The following is a 19497-nucleotide window of genomic DNA, read 5'->3' as shown; positions in this document are numbered from 1 at the left end:
TTTACGTTTTTATTTTAATCCCAGTTAGTTAAAATATAGTGTTCTATTAGTTTCAGGTGTACAATATAGTGACTCAACACTTCCACACATCAGCCTGTGCTCATCAGGACAAGCGCACTCCTTAATCCCCATCACTTATTTCCCCCATGCCCCTGCCAACCACCCCTCTGTAACTATCAGTTTCTTCTCTATGATGAAGAGTCTGTTTCTTGGTTTGTCTCTCTTTCTCTTATTTTTTCCCCTTTGCTCGTTTGTTTCTTAAATTCCACATACAAGTGAAATCATACGGTATTTGTCTTCTCTGACTTATTTTGCCCAGCATTATACTCTCTAGCTCCATCCATGTCGTTGCAAATGGCAAGTTTTCATTCTTTTTTTTTATGGTTGAGTAACATTTCACTGTGTGTGTGTGTGTGTGTGTGTGTGTGTGTGTGTGTGTGTGTGTATCCCACATCTTTATCCATTCATCAAACAGTGGACATTTGGGCTACTTTCATATCTTGGCTATAGTAAATAATTCTGCAATAAACATAGGGGTGCAATGTATCCCTTTGAACTAGTGTTCTTTTATTCTTTGAGTGAATACCCAGTAGTGCAACTGCTGGGCCATAAGGTAGTTCTATTTTTAACTTTTTTAAACCTCCATACTGTTTTCCTATACGAAATAATTTTAATCTTCCTTCTTCTCCCCTTTTCCCCCTTTCCCTTCCTTCCTTCCTTTCTTTTTCCTTTTTTTTTTTTTTTGTTGTTGTTGTTGTTGCAGAAAATGAGAAGTTGAATCATAGAGTTTGTTTTGGTCAGGAGATGGCTTCCAGTAAAACAGAATTATGAGTCTCCATAGTTTTACCAACATTTAATTGCTAAAAGGTTTGGTTTAGAGGCTTTAATGGCTACCACAGTGTGTGATAAAAGGCCACTGTTATATTTAAAAAGTGCCCCCTCTGAAAAACCCCCACCCTGACTCCCAACAGAGCTATTCCTTCTTTGTAAACATGATATTCTGCTCTATAATAGCTATGGATTGGTGTGTACATGTAGATAATTTTCCACCTGGTCCCTGGACTGTGCCTGATGATTGAACTGCCTGGCCATAGGTGTTCTGTGTTTGAGAGCATGGTCACAGAAGCATTGGCCTACAGCCTATTGGCCCACAGCCTATTGGCCCATAGTAGCAGTGCCTGGACCCGTGTGAGCTGTCCTCACACTGATTAGGGCAAAGTCCAGGGCGAGCTGAGCTAACAATTCTTAACATATCAGAAATGCATACACCCAACGTAAATGATTTGTTGCTTTCTGACCAGTGGGAAAATATCTGTAACGCACTTTGCACAGTGCTTCTGTGCTCCACACACCAAACTTAAAACACATAAATGTCAATTGACAAACATGAAAGGATTCTCATAGGATAAGATCAGCAAGGAATGTTTCTCTGGACAATTTAAACTCCAACTCAGCCATTGACAGTTATCCTTTTGAGAAATGATTTTGTCCTCTTCTTTTCATTTCATATATATATATGAAATATTTTGTTTCATATAGCTGGCATGAGAGTTTGGAACACATAGATTTAACATGTAGTTATTTTATACTCTTTAAAAAGCAGTTAAGTCAGTCAACATGTATTTATTAAGTGCCTATCATTTACCAGGCACTGTGCTGGGTCCTGTGGAAAGAAAGACAAAATTCTTGCTCTGAAGGAGATTTTAAATCTCAAAGGGTGACAGACCTGCAAACAACCAATCACATTAGATTGTGAAAAAAAGTTATCTTGGAGCTGTGAACAGAATATAATAGGAAATCAAGGAAGGAGTACTTAGGCCTGCCCCATTAAATAGCCATTACTTACCTTGGCTACCCTCAGCCAGCTTCCATACCTGCTAAGATAGCATTACTAATTAGCTGTTGACATTGAACACTAGGAAGCAAAATTGTGCCCCAACTTAGAAGGTTCATACATACCAGCTTAGCTGCCACTTCACAATCTTGTTTTCAAACCATTTCCTTTGTCAATGACTAGCTCATTCCCACACTGTTAATCTGAATTAACATTTTCAGGAACAGTCATTCCTACTGAGGAATCACTTTTTCTGAAACATGCATAATTAGGATCTAGTTATGTAATTGTTTTGTGATGACAGGGTGTTTTCCAACTTATATAGTTTTTAAAAAGGACCATTTCAAGAGGACCTGGAAGGTGATACCCTATGTCCTTCTCTGAAAACTTCCTGTTCTTTTAATTAGGAACATGCTGCATCTTTAGTTATTTTAATTATTCTATTTGTTCAATCCGACTCACAGTTAATAATATCCATATATTGTCTGATTAGCTAGAATTCTGATTATCAAATGTGGGAATTCCTGAGACTTTTATATCTAAGGCGGTAGACCAAGATCCCAAACTTCCTTCTATTCTGATAAGCTTCCATTTGAGATTCAAGAATGCAATGAAACTTTCTGCTGCTTCAAGTAGGGCTGAGCCTACTTTTAGTAACTTTAAGAAGCTGAAGTTAAAAAAGTATTTGTGGACAGGGGATCTTTTTCTCCCATTCTGTTTACTTCCAGCTGCCCACCCTTCACCCTTTCCATTTTAAACAAGTATTTTAATGACTACCAGGCATCTCAGAAATCAATGTTCAGGAAGGAAGACGCTGGCGTTAAAAAATCACCGCCACTCAACGGGGGGCAAGATTGCTGGGGGCTGCTGCGGTCACTGCAGTGCGCACCCGACGTCTCCCTGCTTGACAGCGGATCCGGCCTCGGAGGGAGCGCATTGCACATTTTGCTCCAGCCGGGAGGCGGCGGGCGGCGGGCACTCCCAGCAGGGCACAACCTCGCGGTGCAGAGCGCTGCAGAGCGCTGCAGGCGCACGGAGCCAAGCACTCTGCCCCAAAGATGGCTGGGACAAACGCTCCAGGGACAGCTTCAGCCATCCCAGAACCTCTTGAAGATCCTTCATGTGGTTCCTCCGCAGAAATTGTCTTCTATTTTTGGTCCCCAGGAGAACTTCAGAGAACGGTGAAAGTTGGGTGGCTACTGAGGTCTCTTTCAAGAGTAAGGATCTGGAGGGTGGCAAAGACTCAAACTGTGGGCCTAACACTGATGATCTCTAGGATCTCTGCGCAGAGTTCTGACCATCGCAGTCTCAGATCCAGAACCCAAGGGCAGGGTATCGCGCATCTAGAGCCCAGTCTGGGCCTTGACCCCTTTCTCTGGTTCCGGGCACTTTCGTCCAGCCGTGGCGGAAAATCCCCGAGGTTCACGCAGGGCGGGGAATTAGGTGGGTAAGGCCCGGTCCCTTTGATTCCTTTGCAGCAACTTCTCAGTACACACGGTGGCGGCCTGGACGTCTGCTCAGAGTAGGCGACAGGCACCCTTGGCGGACCAAAGCGGGTTCCTTCCTAGGACCTGTCGACAGGAGTGGAGGACCCTGAGAGGACCCTTCCCCACCCCGCCTCCTTCCTACAGGAGATGAAAGTCAGCCCTCCGGCAGGGTTTACTCCTCTCCTCCTCCTAAACCTCCAGCTCAGCTTTTTAAAGGCGTCCAGAGCATCCTGCAACTTTGGGGAAAGAGAGTGTCCAACTCCCGCTCTCCCACGGCCCCTATCGCGTTAATCCGTTTCGTTCAAACTCGCCGTGGGTAGTATCCTCGCCCCAATCTGGAAGCGAGCGCCCCCGGCTGTTCACGGCAGCCCCTCGGCGCCTGTTTGCAGGGAGCTCGGTTTCTGGCTCCTCGCAGATCCAGCTGCGGTTCTGACCAGTCCCCAGCCTCTCGAGGCACACGGGCGCGTGCACACACACGCGCTCACACTCCCGCTCACACTCCCGCGTCCTCGCTCCCGGCACCCCACCCTCCGAGCCGCTCCTCCGCGGGGTGGGGGTGGGGGGTGGGGTGACGTCAGGACTGCAGTCCCGAGGAGAGCGGCTGGAGAGGGTTGCGCGCTCCTCGCCTAGAAAGCTGGAGGCGCACTCGGGCAGGCGCCGCTCCCGCGCTCCTCCCTCTCCTCTGCACCCGCTGTCACGCTGCCCGCCCGCGGGGGAGCATCGCGAGCCTCCAGGTGAATTGAAAGTCGTTTCCGGGGGAGGACGGAGAGGGGTGCTGCAGTCCTGGCATGCACTGAAAACTGCAACTCGGACAGAAACGACCCGGCGGAGGAGCGGGCGCGCGGCGCCGTGCGCAGCCTCGCGGGGCTGCTGGAGGCGGCCGCTGCACAGCTCGCAGCCGAGTGCGGCGTCCGGACCTCGGCGCCGGGACTCCGGCTCTGGGCGCGCTCGCCCGGGAGAGACCCCCAGTCCTGCGCATTTCGCAGCTGCGCCGGTGTGGGGAATGCGCGCGCGGTGGCTCCAGGTCGCCGCCGAGCAGCTGCCTGTGGGAGAGAGAGGCGAGGCGAGGGGGCGGCAGCCTCGGCCCGAAGTAAGTGCAGCAGAAGTTTGCGTCGTTTTCCCCGCCGCTCCCCTTGAGCGAGTGGGAGGCACATCTCCTCCCCTCGTTCTCTTAGGATACGGAGGGCAGACTTAACGAGACAGCCTCGCCCGGGAGTGAAAGTGAGCGTTACCAGAAGGGGGCGAGGACCCCGGGAGGGCAAAGGCAGGGAGGGACCCCGATAGGGTGAGGGGTGCCAGAGGAGGAGACCCCAGCTGGGGTGAGGGACGCGAAAGGAACCCGACCCAGGAGATCTCAGAAAGGGGGGGGGGGGGGGGGGGGGGGGGGGGAAGTGAGGGTGGAGGTAGTCACACCTATTCTGGTGACCTTGGCGTGCCCCCGTGGAGTGGCGAGCCGGGGGCTTGTCCGAGGTTGCAGACAGTGCGACTAGGATATTGCGTGGCTTCTCACCCGGGGCTGCGCTGAGGCCATCGCGCTTCCGGACGCTGGACGGCGGGGGCAAGAGGAGCGAGAAGCCGGCGCGAGGCGGCGACGCTGGAGGGTGGGGACGCCGGCGAGTCCGGACCCGCCGCTCGGAACGCGAGGTTTGGGGTCCTCTGAGACCCTCCAGCCTCGACGGAGGAGACCCCGGTCAGGGGAGGAGGCCGGTGTGAAGCTTCAGGTCGCTGCAGTTGCTGTTGGGCGTCTCGGGAGCCTCGGTGGCGAGTGCTCGTAATTGGGCGGCTTCCCCGAGGGCGGGCGCGCTCGGAGCAGGCTGACCGGCGGCGGCGGGCCCCCCGGCTGCTCCCCGCTGCGCCTCCGCCGGTCCCCCCGAGTCTGCAGGCTCTTCCCCGCCGCGACGAGGGCCGGGCGCTACCGGGGTTGCCGGAGACCCTAGCTTTCTGCTCACTCGTTCTCGGGGCACGTTCAGCTCTTTTTGGCTCTCGCATCTCTAACCGGACTCCCGAAGGAGGTTCTGTCCTTTAAGAGACCAAACTTCTAATGCGGAAAAAAAGTTCATGGAAGCCGCGCGCCTCCCTCGGAGCAGAGCCCCGCAGAGGGCAGGCGAGGGCGCCGAGGGCCGGCTCATCTACCCTCTTCTCACCTGGGGAGGGCTCTCAGGGAGTTTTGTACAAAATGTGATGCGATTATTCTGGAAAGGCAACGGAGGCATCTTCTTCCAGAGTAGGACTGTGCCTAGGAAACCGGGATCCCACCCAGCTTCTGGGACCAAGGGTAGATCCGCTTTGGGGGAAGAAGGAGATGGTTAACTAAATCCCATCTTTTAAAAAGTCATTCCCGATGCATCCTGATTATCCAATTTCATTTACTCAGATTCATTCATTTATTCATGCAAAACACTTTATGAGGCCCAATGTGTGCCAGGCATTGTGTTAGATGCCAGGGCAATAGAAATGACTGATGTATGATTCCAGTACTCAGGGAGCTCCCAGTCTGTGAGAGCAGCGATCTGGAAAGAAGATGGGAAAAATACATGTCCTACAGGAAAGGGCAGGTGCTACCTGGTTTTCACCACAGTGACTCACTTCGGGCTCATTAACTGTGGAGCCCAGCATCTGCTATATTTCATCCTCCCTGAAGGCAGGGACACTCACTCATGTTTGATGCTCAGAGGCCAACACTGTGCCAAGCACATAGAATGGATGAAAGGATAAATTATCCATAGTGAAAAGTGTCTTAAAGATAATCATGCTGTATAGTAGTCCCCCCTTATCAGCAGAGGAGGGGATACTTCCTAGAGCCCCAGTAGATGTCTCAAACTTTGGAGATAGTACTGAACCCTATATATACTGTTTTCTCCCTATACATAATACTTATGATAAAGTTTGATTTGTAAATTATGCAAATAAGAGATTAACAATAACATGATAAAATAGAACACTTATAACAGTATACTGCAATAAAGTTATGTGAATGTGGTCTCTCTCTCTCTCAAAATATCTTGCTGTACTGTCCTCACCCTTCTTCTTGGGAAGATATGAGATGATAAAATACCTACCCAATGAGATGAAGTCATTGTGACATGGCATTAGTCTCCTACTGACCTTTTGACCAAACCTCTGTGGGTGACTGAAGCCTTGGAAAGTGAACCTGTGTGTAAGGGGTGGGAGGTTACTGTCTGGGGGGACATTAAAGAAGAAAGAGAATGAGTTGAAAGGGAAAGAAATCAAGGGAGCTGGAGAGGGCAAGAGAAAAAAAGTAGGGCTCGTGAGCATTTGGAAGTATATATTCTTTAACAAACAACTTTTGTCTTCCATGTTAACCCAGTGGAAATTAGCAGCACCCAACTCATTGCATTCTCTCTCTGAAATACATGCATCTCTGTGGATATTTGGATTATAACTTCTTTAGAGCAAGGCCTCTGTTAATTACCATATGGAGGTCATGATGCTGTGTTCATGTGGATATGTTGATAATATGGTGATTTGGTGTGTCTAGCGTAGTGGAACAGGTTGATGAAAGCATGAAAGCATGCATTAGAATTACCAAAACAATTCCTTCAAACGTTTTATAATATTTTGCTATTTATTGTGCAAGTTTCTACTTGTGTATTTTAACCTATTTAATTTAAACTTGATTAAAATACTTATACATAGGTTTTACCAATGAAGATTAAACACATATGCACACTCCCCTTGGCTTAAGTAATTGAACTCATTACACAGGTAGAAGGTGGGAAATTCCCAGGTGAATGATAAGGGTTTTATCCCCATTAATTTAATTTTATTATTTTTACCAAGAAACTAAAACTTCATTTTTTTTAATTATGTGTACAACAGAAATACTTACTTTTTTTTAAAACCAGTATTTGTCAACAGTAATAATTATTTGGTGATTTGAGTCAAGAGTTTATAGGCAATAATCCTAGATTTAGTTATTGGAAACTTTTTACTGCAATGTGAGTTGGGGCCATCCTAGAATTTTTATAAACTTCATTTTCTCTACTTAGGAAATAAGATTATTTTACTTAAATGATTTAATTAGGCATTTAAAATCAGAATATGTCAATGTAGAGCATGCTATTTTTAGACATTGTATTCTGTGGTGGATGTCATTAATTTAGTATACCAAACTGACGAGCAATTTGTAATTAATAAATAGAAAATAGCCCATATTTTCCATTATTCGGTATTTTGAAGGTGTTTTAGGATGTTATCAGAGTTCTAGGAAGAGTGTTGTGATTGTGGACAATGTATGGTGATTAAAAATTGTATTTTAGAAGAAAATATAAATAAATACTAAAAAAGGGTAGCTCAACTTTGGGATTCTTTAATCAAACACAGAAATGTTTCTGATGTGGTGGATATCTGACTTGAATTATTATAAGAATTGCATTGTTAGATCAAGTGACTCTTAGACTGAAACTTGCAGGTTTGACAAGGAGTACATTCTAGAAGGCAGGACTTTATTTTGGAAATGTAGTTAGGGTGCAAAGATGCTGAGGTTACAAGAGTGTGAAGTCATAGATTACTGAGCTTAGAAATTATCTAGCTTTGTTTTCGCAGATGAGAAAATTGGGGCCTAGAAAGGTGAAGGATCTAAATTTCCCAGTGTCACGCTCATATGCCTAGGAGTCCCATATATTGTCCATTGTAGGCTTGACAAGAATTCGTGCCCTCAGGGCACCTCAACACAGGGGCAACTTCATGGATCTGCTATCCTTGCATTTCCTCTTTTCTCTCTGTCCAGCTCACATCCTCTCCTTGGTCCCACCTCTGAGAGGGGTCCTACCTGCTAACCTCCTCTTCCTGTTCCTGCTGCTTTTCCAGGTCCTTCACAGGACAGAGCAGTGAAGGACTTGGTCGGGGGTCCATGACTTCCAGCCTCACACACAGGTCTAGACCCAGACAAAACTGTGGAGTGAGTCAAGTTTAGATTGGGTGCTTCTCACATCTACTTTCCTACATTTTGACCCCACTGCGCATCGTAGATCATAGTTTCAAAGCCAGAAGGGGCTTTAGAGATCACCTGGTCTTTACATAGATGGTTTTATAGATGAGGGCACTCTGTCCTGGAAAAGGTTCTGTGACAGTCCTATCACAGTCATTGTGCAGGACTTCAGGTCAAGTTCTGATTCTCCTTGGCTGCTATGTTCTGTCTCCACTGAACAGCACGGGCTGGTGTTTTATCGCTCGGTTAGCATAGGCATGTGGGCTCTGGAGAGAGACAACTTGCGTTTACGTTCTAACCCTGTCTCTCCCCAGCTCTGCAACTGCGGGCAATTACTTGAGTTCCCCATGCCTTTGTTTATTTACTAGCAAATTTTTGTTTTGTTTTGTATATAGGTATGGATGTTTGCATAATTGTTTGTTTATTGCTTCCACTTCAGGTTGTAAGTTTTATAAGGAGAGGAACCAAGTATTTCTTGCTTGCTGCATGTCCAAGACAAAGTGTACTGTTTGGCACACAAAAAACACTCAGTAAACATTTGTTGAATAAAGGAATGAATGAATGACTGAGTAAGTGAGTGAGTGAGTATATAATGACAGAGTGAAGGAGGGAGGTATCACTTAGGTAGAATTGGAATTCTTAATATGAGAGCCATGTCCTTCTAAAGATTCTAGATGTAAAATGCTGTCCTCTTTGCATATCACTTTCTGGATAGATGGGACCCTGAAATGCCCCTTCCCCAAGCCCACTTCTGTCCCTCACTCTTTCTTTCAGCAAGTGGCAGCTCCATTTTCCTGGTGGCTTGGGCCAAAACCTTTGGAGTCAGCCTTGACTCCTCTTTCTTTCCCAGCCAGTATTTGATGCATTCCCAACTCTTGCAGCCGTGCCTTCAAGATATATTCCAAATCTGACCATTTCTCACCACCTGCCCTGCTACCAGCGTAGATAAAGCCTCTACCATTTCTCACCTGGGTTATTGCAGTGGCTCCTTCTTTCTCGGCTTCCATTCTTGCCCCAGGCCAAAGTCTAAGTTCAACACACAGCCAGAGCAATATTACCAACACTGAAGTCAGGTCACACTACTCCTCTGCTTACATTTTACATCCTCCCATCTTACTGTTACATTTCATTTACACCTTCCCGTTTCTTTTAGACTAAAGAAAATGATCTATCCCCTTCTAGCCCTTCTGACTTCTCCTGCTTCCCCACAATCACAGTGTTTCTGCCATACATACTCATGTCCAATGTCTTCCTGCCTTCCTGTTCCTACAACATACCACATATGCTCTCTCCTAAGCAACTTTGAACTTGTTCTACCCTTTGGCTGGAATGCTCTCCCTTAAACACCTGCTTGGCACTCTCACTCCTTTCAAATCTTTTTTTTTTTTTTGAGAGAGAGAGAGAGAGAGTGGGAGAAAGCACTTGAGCCTGGTCGTGTGGGGTACAGAGGGAGAGGAGAGAGAATCTTTAAGCAGCCTCCATCTCAGCATGGAGCCCCTCTTGGGGCTTGACTTCATGACCCTGAGATCATGACCTGAGCTGAAACCAAAAGTCAGTTGCTTAACTGACTGAGCCCAGGTGCTCCCCTTCAAATCTTTCCTTGAATTCCTCTTCGCACTAGGGCTTCTCTTGGCTACCCTATTTAAGATTACACCCCTCTAACTTTCAACCCTCTTTCTTGCACGAATTTCCCTTTTAGCTCTTGTGACTGTAAATACCATATATCCTATACAAGTATGTTTTGTGTTTCTCTGTGCACCTGGCATGTAGTACATGCTTAATTAGTATAAGACATTATTCTTATGGTGTCATCTATGGTCTCCTGGCCTTTTAGCCTCTCCTTTGACTAGGATTGTGATCTGAGGCAGAATGATGCCAGGATCCTCAGCTGTTATATTTGGAAATGACCTTGAAGGAGTCCCAGGGGTTGTTTACATCTGCTGCTAGAAATAATTAGGAAATAAAATGCAGTTATCTCTCCAAGATATGGCCTAATCATTTCCATGAAATACCTTCTGACCTGGGGCTTCTGGAAGGTTGCTGGGGTAAGGTCCATCCTTGGGGTGACATATCCACATTTTATCATGCTGTCCAGGCAAGTCCTTCCTAAATGGGGCAAGGGTCTTCTTCTAAGGGATCACATTGTATTTCTTAAATGGCAGTGTCAGTGGGAGACTGGGAAGAGTGGCATTCCAGGTGTGCAAAGTGGAGATCAGGGCCAAATTGGAAAACAGAACTGTTTCTGGAACAATTTTTCTTAATGGAGTCACCTACTGAAGTCAGGATTAAGAACAGGAACGTGAGGGATACCTGGGTGGCACAGTCGGTTAAGCATCTGCCTTTGGCTCAGGTCATGATCCCAGGGTCTTGGAATCAAGTCCCACATCGGGCTCCTTGCTCAGCAGGGAGCCTGCTGCTTCCCCTGCTTGCTCGCTCTCTCTCTCTCTCTCTCTCTCTCTCTCTCAGTCTCTGACAAATAAATAAATAAATAAAATCTTAAAAAAAGAACAGAAACATAAGAGGAAACTGAGAGAGATTTGATATGTCATCTAGTTGACCACCCAGTTGGATTTTCACTACTTTTCTTTTTCTTGTCTCTTGCTACTGGGTTTTTGTCTTGTCTTGACAGGACTATTCTCCCTGGTTGTCCTGAGGAGGACTTATGAAGCCATATCAATTAACCAATGAGACACTACATGAAAAAATAATAATTAAATAAAACGATTCCTGTAAAGCTATCCCAAGGGCTAGAAACAGCCTCTGCTAAGTAACACTCCTTAATTGCTTAAAAATAGGCTGTACCTGTTTAATGCAGTGTTGGCTGAACTGATAGGTTATTTTTATGGGTTCTACCAAGATATTGTGAGCAGATATGGGGCCTGTGTGTTAAAGTTGGGTACACTATTATATTTCTATAAAATTACCATACTAAACTCTGCAGCTTGTAATACCTACTAGCTCAGAGCAGTCTTGAGCTCAGGGCAACTTGTAAAGTTGACTTAACAGGCAGTCTTTTCAGTCCTAAGTGCTCATAATGGTTTTGCTTTAACGGAGAAAAATGTTATATTGTGCCCATTTTTTTTTTGCTCTAGAAATAGAAAGAGAGCCTTGGGTTTAGTGCTTGTAGGTTACAAGTTCTGTTCTTAGCACTCTCTGTGACCTTGTCCGATTTACATTAGTTTAGAGTAGCTTTTCTGGAGCCAGGAAAAGTTACCACAGCAGCAAAAATGGGGCCAACAACCTTGAACTATAGCCGTGGGAAATCCATTTTCTTTTAACTATGAAAGATGCAGCCAAAGCAACTCTTCAGGAGAGACTGTGTGCGTGTGTGTTGTGGGGCGGGGGAGCAGTTGGTGGTGGTTCGAACTCAAGGAGAGAAACCCAAACTATCATAACAATGAAAATAGAGAGGGAGTGACTTTTAGCTTTTCAAACAACTGGTATACACCTAATTTTTTTGCCTAGCTTACAAACACAATTTGTTCTGAATGGTTTTCATAAGTAGGTTGTTTGGAAATGTTTTTCTCATAGAAACAATGTTACGTGTGGAATTTAGGTTCCCAGATGCCTTGGGAAAAGCCCATTTAATTCATTGCTGAGCGTTAAAAAATGATACTATAGTTCGATTTTTTTATATGGGAAAATGAGTATTAATTTCTAATGAATAAAATCCTAATTTCTATCCTGTTACACCATGAAGATCTAGGTTGGCAGTTTTTAAGTAGTCTCTCTCTTGGCTCCTTACAGGTTTGTTCAGCAGAACAGAATACAGTTGGCCCTTGACCAGTGTGGGGTTAGGGGTAACTGACCCCCAGGTAGTAAAAAATCTGCATATAATTTTGACTCCTCCAAAACTTAACCAATAGCCTGCTGTTGGATGAAAGCCTTACCTATAACATAAAGTCAATTGACACATATTTTGTATGTTATATGTATTATGTACTGTATTCTTATAATAAGGAAGCTAGAGAAAAGAAAATGTTATTAAGGAAATCATAGGGAGGAGAAAATACACTTCTAGTACTATACAGTACAAAATCCGTGTATAAGGGGATCCACACAGTTCAAGCATACGTTGTCCAAGGGTCAACTGTGTGTCTTATTTATCTATAAGTTTTTAAAGACAAGTTTATAAAATCATGTTAAATTAACAAAGCCTAAATAAATTTTAAAAATGCCTATCGACACGAAGTGTGTAGACATCATTGAGAATTAAGATTCGTGCAAGGCAAATATCAGTGTTGATGTTGGGAATTGGGATATTCTCCTAGCCTCCCACTCTGAGGCCTCTGCTGCGACCCCATTCTGCACAGGATAAAGTGCTTAGTTTGTTGAAAACTTGCTGAGAGTTTTGATGCCAGTTTTCTCAATCACACCTGTGTCCTCTTTGCTCACCTTTTCTTCTTCCTTCTCTGTCCTTCTCTCTACTTTGTCCGCCTTCCCTCTGTCCTGCAGTCTTCCTCTCCTTTCTTTTGGCTTCACTTTCTGGTTAAGCCTCAGCATCCTGGTCCTTCAAGTACCTTTGTGCAAAGTGGGATCTGCCCTCCCTCTAGTGGTGATCAGGAAATCTTCCCTTCCCATTGCCTCCCCCTCTGCCCCCAGATTTATTGAGATGTAATTGACATAACATTGTGTAAGTTTCAGATGTACAAAGTATAACATCTTCATCATGCCACACAATTACCATTTCTTTTTTTGTGGTGAGAACATTTTAAAATGGACTTTCTTAACAATCCATTGCCTAGGTTAACACCGGGAGCTTGTTTTTACCTACTGCAGTCTTGGCAGTGGCTCGGTCCTTCAACTCACAGCAGCGTCCAGATACCCGGGCCTGGAGATTCTCCTGGCAAACACTCATGCATAGAATGGGTGTCCCCGCAGAGTAGGGGAAGGGGGCAGGGGGATCAGAGACAGTCACTGTGAGAACCCCAAACGTCGCCTTATGTACTTCCCTATCTATTCCATTTCTAGCTTTGTACCATGGTGTCCTACCTACACATTCCCAGTGGACCAGAAAGCAGGTTCAAAGCTTCTTCCTTACCCTCTCTTTTCTGAAAAAGAGATTTTCAGAAGGTTTTCATTTAGAGGTGTGCTTGGTCTCTGGAAGAGGGAAAATTGTAAATATTTTTATGGTAGTCGACTTCACCATCCTATCAACTGGCTCACAAAACTCTTGAAAATATAATAATTAGCTCTTATGAATCTGTACAAGCTGGCTTCCACAGTCTACTTATTTCATTGTGAACAGTCATATGTGGGATATAAGTTTTCCTCTTGTCTTCTCCTGCTCCTAACCACAACTCCCCCACTCCGGACCCTTGCCTTTTTCACTCAATGAATCATAGAAAAAAATTGTATAGATCCAAGAGTCATCACATTTGTCCTATAAAGGTCCAGATAATAAATAAATATTTTAGACTTTGCAGTCCACATTTAGTTTTTGTCACATACTTTTTTTTTTTTTTAAACAGCCCTTTGAAAATGTAAAAACTATTCTAAACTACAGGGCAGGACAACAACCAAAAAAAAAAAAGGCTGACGTTTAGATTGGGCCTGTGAGTTTTAGTTTGCTGACCCCTGGAATAGATAGATGATCAGGGTAGATCTTTGGAAATTTTAATTTCAGAAATTTAAAATTTATAATTTATAAATGTATAATTTAAAAATATATAATGTACATTATATTATATATATTTCAGAGAAAAAAATCCAGACTGGGTGAAGTTATCCTGAGCATTTCACTATAGGACCCGAGCTTGGGTCTCTGTTGGAAGAATGAAGTCTCTGGGAATTGGGGGTGGGAAGAGGTGAGGACACTGAAGATGGTGAGCTCAGTGGTAAATAAGGAAAAGCATGGCCTCTGGGTATGTTTTTTTCTTCCCTCTTTCTAAACAAAACAAAACAAAACAAAACCTAGTTTTTATTGAGATATAATTCATGTATTATAAAATTCATCCATTTAAAGTGTACAGTTCATTTTTTTTTTTTTAGTGTATTCATAGGATTATGCAGTGATCACTACCATCTCATTTTAGGACATTTCCGTCTCCCCTAAAAGAAATTCATACCATTTGCCATTCCCTTCCTACCTGCCTGCTTGGCCTGCTCTGCCAGGTCCTGGAAACCACTTACCTACTTTCTGTCTCTATGGATTTGCCCCTTCCGGATACTTCATATAAATGGAATCATAAATATGTGGCTTTTTGTAACTGGCTTCTTTCACTTAGTATAATGTTTTCAAGGCCCATCTGTGTTGTATCAATACTTCATTTCTTTTTATTGCCAAATAATAGTCCATTACATGGATAAACCACATTTTATTTATCCATTCATCAGTTGATGGATATCAGGGTTATTTCCAATTTTTGGCTATTACAAATTGTTCTGTTAGGAAGAGTTGTATACAAGTCTTTGTATGGATATACATTTTCATTTCTCTTGGATGGATATCTAGGAATGGAGTTGTTGGGTGGTTTAGCATTTTGAGGAACTGCCAAACTGGTTTCCAAAAAGGCTGAATCATTTTACATTCTCACCAGCAGTATATGAGGGTTCCATTTTCTCCATATTCTCGCCAATACTTGGCTCTTGTTTTTGATTACAACCATCCCAATGGGTGTGAAGTATATCTCATTGTGGTTTTGATTTGCACTTCCCTAATGACTAATGGCAATAGATAAATGCCTATTTAAACACATTATCCTTTATTTATTTATTTATGTATGTATGTATGTATGTATGTATGTATGTATGTATGTATTTGAGAAAGAGAGTAGGGAGGGTGGGCAGAGGGAGAGGGAGAAGAAGGAAGCAGACTCCCCGCTGAGCAGGGAGCCTGATGCAGGCTCCATCCCACAACCAACCTGAGACCCAAACCTGAGCAGGAATCAAGAGTCTGATGCTCAACAGACTGTGCCATCCACGTGCTCCACATGGTCCATTTTGCAATAGAGTTGTCTTTTTATTTTTGGTTTGTAAGTTGTCTAGATATAAGTTCCTTGTCAGATGATATGATTTGCAATATTTTCTCCTTTTATGTGGGTTGTCTTTTCACTTTAATGATGGTTTAGGTTCCAGCACAGAAGTTTTGATATTTTGATTAAGAACAATTTATCTATTTTTTTCTTTTGTCACTTGTGCAAAAAATCCAAATTCAATAACATTTATTCTTATGTTTTCTTCCAAGTGTTTTGTAATTCTAGCTCTTGTTTAATTTAGGTCTAATACATTTGCAGTTAATTTTTGTATATGGTATGAGGAAGGCACCCAACTTTATTCTTTTGCATGTGGATATCCAGTTGTCCCAGCACTGTTTGTTGAAGAGTTGAATTGTTTTGGCATCCTTGCTGAAATCAACTGAACATAAATGGAAGGGTTTATTTCTGGACTCTCAATTTTATTCCATTTATCTATCTATATGTCTCTTTTTATGTAGTGCCACATTGTCTTAAATACTATGGGTTTGTAGTAAATTCAAATTGGAAAGTGTGAGTCCTCCAGCTTGCTTCTTATTTCTCAAGATTGTTTTGGCTATCTGAGTCCCTCAAATTTCCATATAAATTTTAGGATCTGTTTGTCAAATTCTGCTAAAATAGCCAGTGGGGATTTTGGTAGGAATTGTGTTAAATCTGTAGGTCGATCCGGGGAGTAATGCCATCTTAACAATACTAATTCTTCTGACACATGAACATAGAATGGCTTTCCATTTATTTAGGTCTTTAATTTTTTCATCAATGTTTTGTAATTTTAAGAGTGTAAGTGTTACACCTATTTGTTAAATTATTCTTAGTATTCCTTCCTTTCCAATCTGAATGTTTGCTTTCTTCTTCCCTCCCTCCCCCTTTCCCTCCCTCCCATCTCCCTTCCCTTCCTCCCTCCCTTCCTCCCTCCCTTCCTTCCTTCCTTCCTTCCTTCCTTCCTTCCTTCCTTCCTTCATCTTTTTCTATTGCCCTGGCTAGAACCTGCAGAACAATGTTAAATAGAGGGGTGATATTGGATATCTTTGTCTTCTTTTTGATTTTAGGGGGAAAGCATTCAGTCTTTTGCTGTTAAGTATAATGATATCTGTGGGTTTTGCATAGATGCCTTTTATCAGGTTGAAGAAGTTCCTTTTCCCTTCCTGGTTTGTTGAGTGTTTCCATTATAAAATGGTATTGGATTTTGGGAAATGCTTTTTCTGTATTTATTGAGATGATCATATGATCTTTGTTCTTTATTTTATTAAAATGATATATTACATTAATCAGATGTTAAGCCAACATTGCATTCCTGGGATAAATTCCACTTGATCATGTTGTACGATCCTTTTTATATGTTGCTGCATTTAGTTTGCTGGTATTTGTTAAGGATTTTTGTGTCCATATTCATAAGGGATATTGGTCTGTGATTCTCTTTCCTAGTGATATCTTCATCTCGTTTGGGTATCAGTATAAGAGTGGCCTCTCCTCTCCTGTCCTTCATTCTCAATACTGCTATTCTAACCACTTCAGGGACAGTACAAATGCAGGATGAGAAGAAGAGGAGGGAGTCAGGGGTGTTGTGGATCCCAGACAACAGCATGGATCTGGGGAAGAAAACCCCAACAGGATCTACAGAGGACACAGGATTCTTGGTTGCCACATGGACACCAAGCTTGGGCCTTACTATTGGGAATATCTTATGTATAGGATGTGTTCTATTCTGTTCTCTTTATGCATATGTTCATTCAGAATATTAATAGGTGTGAGAGAAGTACATTTATTTATAAGTTTAAATAGATGTAGTTCCTATCCTATGAGGACACAGAGGTTAAAAGGGGTAGGCAGATACAATAAAATAATCACAAATTAAATATAACAGTACAGCTGTATTTAAGACAATGAAGGGGAGAGTTCTGGTGCCTTGAGAATGGGTAATCAGGGAATTTGGTTGAGTGTTCTGGTGGTGGGAACAGTGTGCCTGAGGGCTCCTCTTGGGGAATGAGTGAAGGAGGCCACTGTGGGTGGAGTGCACAGAGCAGGAGGAACAATGGTCAGGAGGCAGGTAGAATGAGCCAGACCACCATGGCCCGCAAGTCCGGGCTACAGTCCTGTATCATTATCCTCAGAGCAAGTGGTGTGTTTTCACTTTTTAAATTTCCTTGTCTGGATTCATCACTCATATTCTTGTTTCACATTTCCCTGAAAGAAGGAGATACCACTCATTATTTCTGCTCTTTCCATTTATTTTAGGTTTTTACTTTTATGAGGCTCAGAATGGAGACAAGGGGGAAATGGAATAGAATGAGGGATGGAAAGATGGTTTCAGGCTGGTCTTAGAGAGAAGGAAGAGAGAAAGAGAAGATGACAAGGTTATGTTTGTTTAGGGCAGAAGAAAAAGGATGGGAGCTGGAAGGAAGAATGAGCATGCATCTGGCCCACTCCCCTGATTTTACAGGTGGACACATAGGCCCAGAAACATCGGGTGACCTCCCTGCTCACCTAGCCTGAGGCGGCAGAGCTGGGACACCCGCTCCACCTGCCTGCCTCCCTTTTGAGTGCTTTTTCCTCTGATGGGCACTGTTTCTCAAGCTGAGCTCTAAAGGAAAGAAGCTGTTGGTTAGGTAGAGAATGCAGGGAAGGAGGCTTCAGGTAGAGGGGCTGATATGCAAAGTCCTTGGGGCAGGAGAAAGCTTGAATGCAGACACCAAAGATGGCCACTCTGTTTGGAGCACAAGCAGGGAGACGTCAGGGGAGAAATGAGGTAGGGGCCTCCTCACAAAGAGTCTTGGAGGTTGGTAAGGAGTGTGGATCTAGTCGGAGCCCAGCGTGAATAGTTTTAAGGAGAAGAGTAACGTGAAAAGATTGACGTATTGGGAAGATGACTTGCTACTTTGTGGAGAAGTCAAATGGGGCCAGAGCAGAGGTAGACCATCCAGGTATGACTCTGTGAAAGGTGGCGTGGGCGAGAAGTGGACAGATGAGAGATTTGGTTTGCTGTTAGAGTTGATAGGACTTATAGACAGATGAATGGATAAAGAAGATGTGGTATATATATACAATGGAATATTATGCAGCCATCAAAAAGAATGAGATCTTGCCATTTGCAATGATGTGGATGGAACTGGAGGGTATTATGCTGAGTGAAATAAGTCAATCAGAGAAAGACATGTATCATATGATCTCACTGATATGAGGAATTCTCAATCTCAAGAAACAAACTGAGTGTTGCTGGAGTGGGGGTGGGGTGGGAGGGAGGGGGTGGCTGGGTGATAGACCCTGGGGAGGGTATGTGCTATGGTGAGCGCTGTGAAGTGTGCAAGACTGTTGAATCACAGATCTGTACCCCTGAAACAAATAATACATTATATGTTAAAAAAAAAAAAAGAAGATAGGAGGAAGGGAAAAACGAAGGGGGGGATCGGAGGGGGAGACGAACCATGAGAGACTATGGACTCTGAGAAACACACTGAGGGTTCTAGAGGGGAGGGGGTGGGGGATGTGTTAGCCTGGTGATGGGTATTAAAGAGGGCACGTTCCGCATGGAGCAGTGGGTGTTTATGCAAACAATGAATCATGGAACACTACATCAAAAACTAATGATGTAATGTATGGTGACTAACATAACATAATAAAAAATATATATAAAAAAAGAAAGAAAACAAAACCTAATGATGTAATGTATGGTGATTAACATAACATAAAAAAAAAGAATTGATAGGACTTGCAGATGTTAGCTTTAAGGCATCAGGGGACTTCCCAGAGGAAGTTGGATGTGCTTAGACTAGAGAAAGAGGCAGTGCGGATCCTCCCGAGGGAGCTAGGTTTTTCTGGAAGTAGATGTATAGGCTCTCCCTGAAGCTGCCCCAACAGCAGTGGGGGAAAATTCCCAGGGAAAAAGAAACTTTGGTCCACCTGAAATGCCCTTCTTTCTTTTGTGATGGACAAATGTTTGCTTGTTCTTCAAAGCCTGTCTCAAATATTACCTCTCTGTGAAACTTCAATTTAGTTATGTAACACTTCTATAGCATTTATGATGCCTATCTGGCCCTTGTTACTATGTCTATATAGCTCTCACTGTGCCTAAAGTGCTATCATGATTTCTGTTTAACACACAGCAATATGGGGACTCCTGGGTGGCTCAGTCGGTTGACTTTCTGACTTTGGCTTAGGTCATGATCTCAGGGCCCTGGGATCGAGCCCCGCATCTGGCTCTGGGTTCTGTGCTCAGCGCAGAGTTGGCTTGTCCCTCTCCCTCTGCAACCCCCC

The 19497-nt window shown here is 43.8% G+C and overlaps 1 protein-coding gene across 1 annotated transcript in view; it reads left to right on the top strand.

The window, feature by feature from the left end:
* Positions 1-2892: 2892 nt before the first annotated feature.
* Positions 2893-19497, top strand: part of LOC141371263 (uncharacterized) — a 248913-nt gene continuing 232308 nt past the window's right edge. Inside the window, exons 1-2 of the mRNA XM_073885575.1 lie at positions 2893-3277; positions 3759-4411. Coding sequence (XP_073741676.1) covers positions 2893-3277; positions 3759-4411 — 1038 coding nt within the window. The remainder of the gene's footprint in view (positions 3278-3758; positions 4412-19497) is intronic.

This window comes from Callorhinus ursinus, unplaced genomic scaffold, assembly GCF_003265705.2.
Source record: "Callorhinus ursinus isolate GAN/ISIS: 27379988/994484 unplaced genomic scaffold, GSC_fseal_2.0 scaffold63, whole genome shotgun sequence".
NCBI lineage: Eukaryota > Metazoa > Chordata > Mammalia > Carnivora > Otariidae > Callorhinus > Callorhinus ursinus.
Note: the sequence above shows the minus strand (reverse complement) of the source record. Positions and strands in the feature narration are given on the sequence as shown.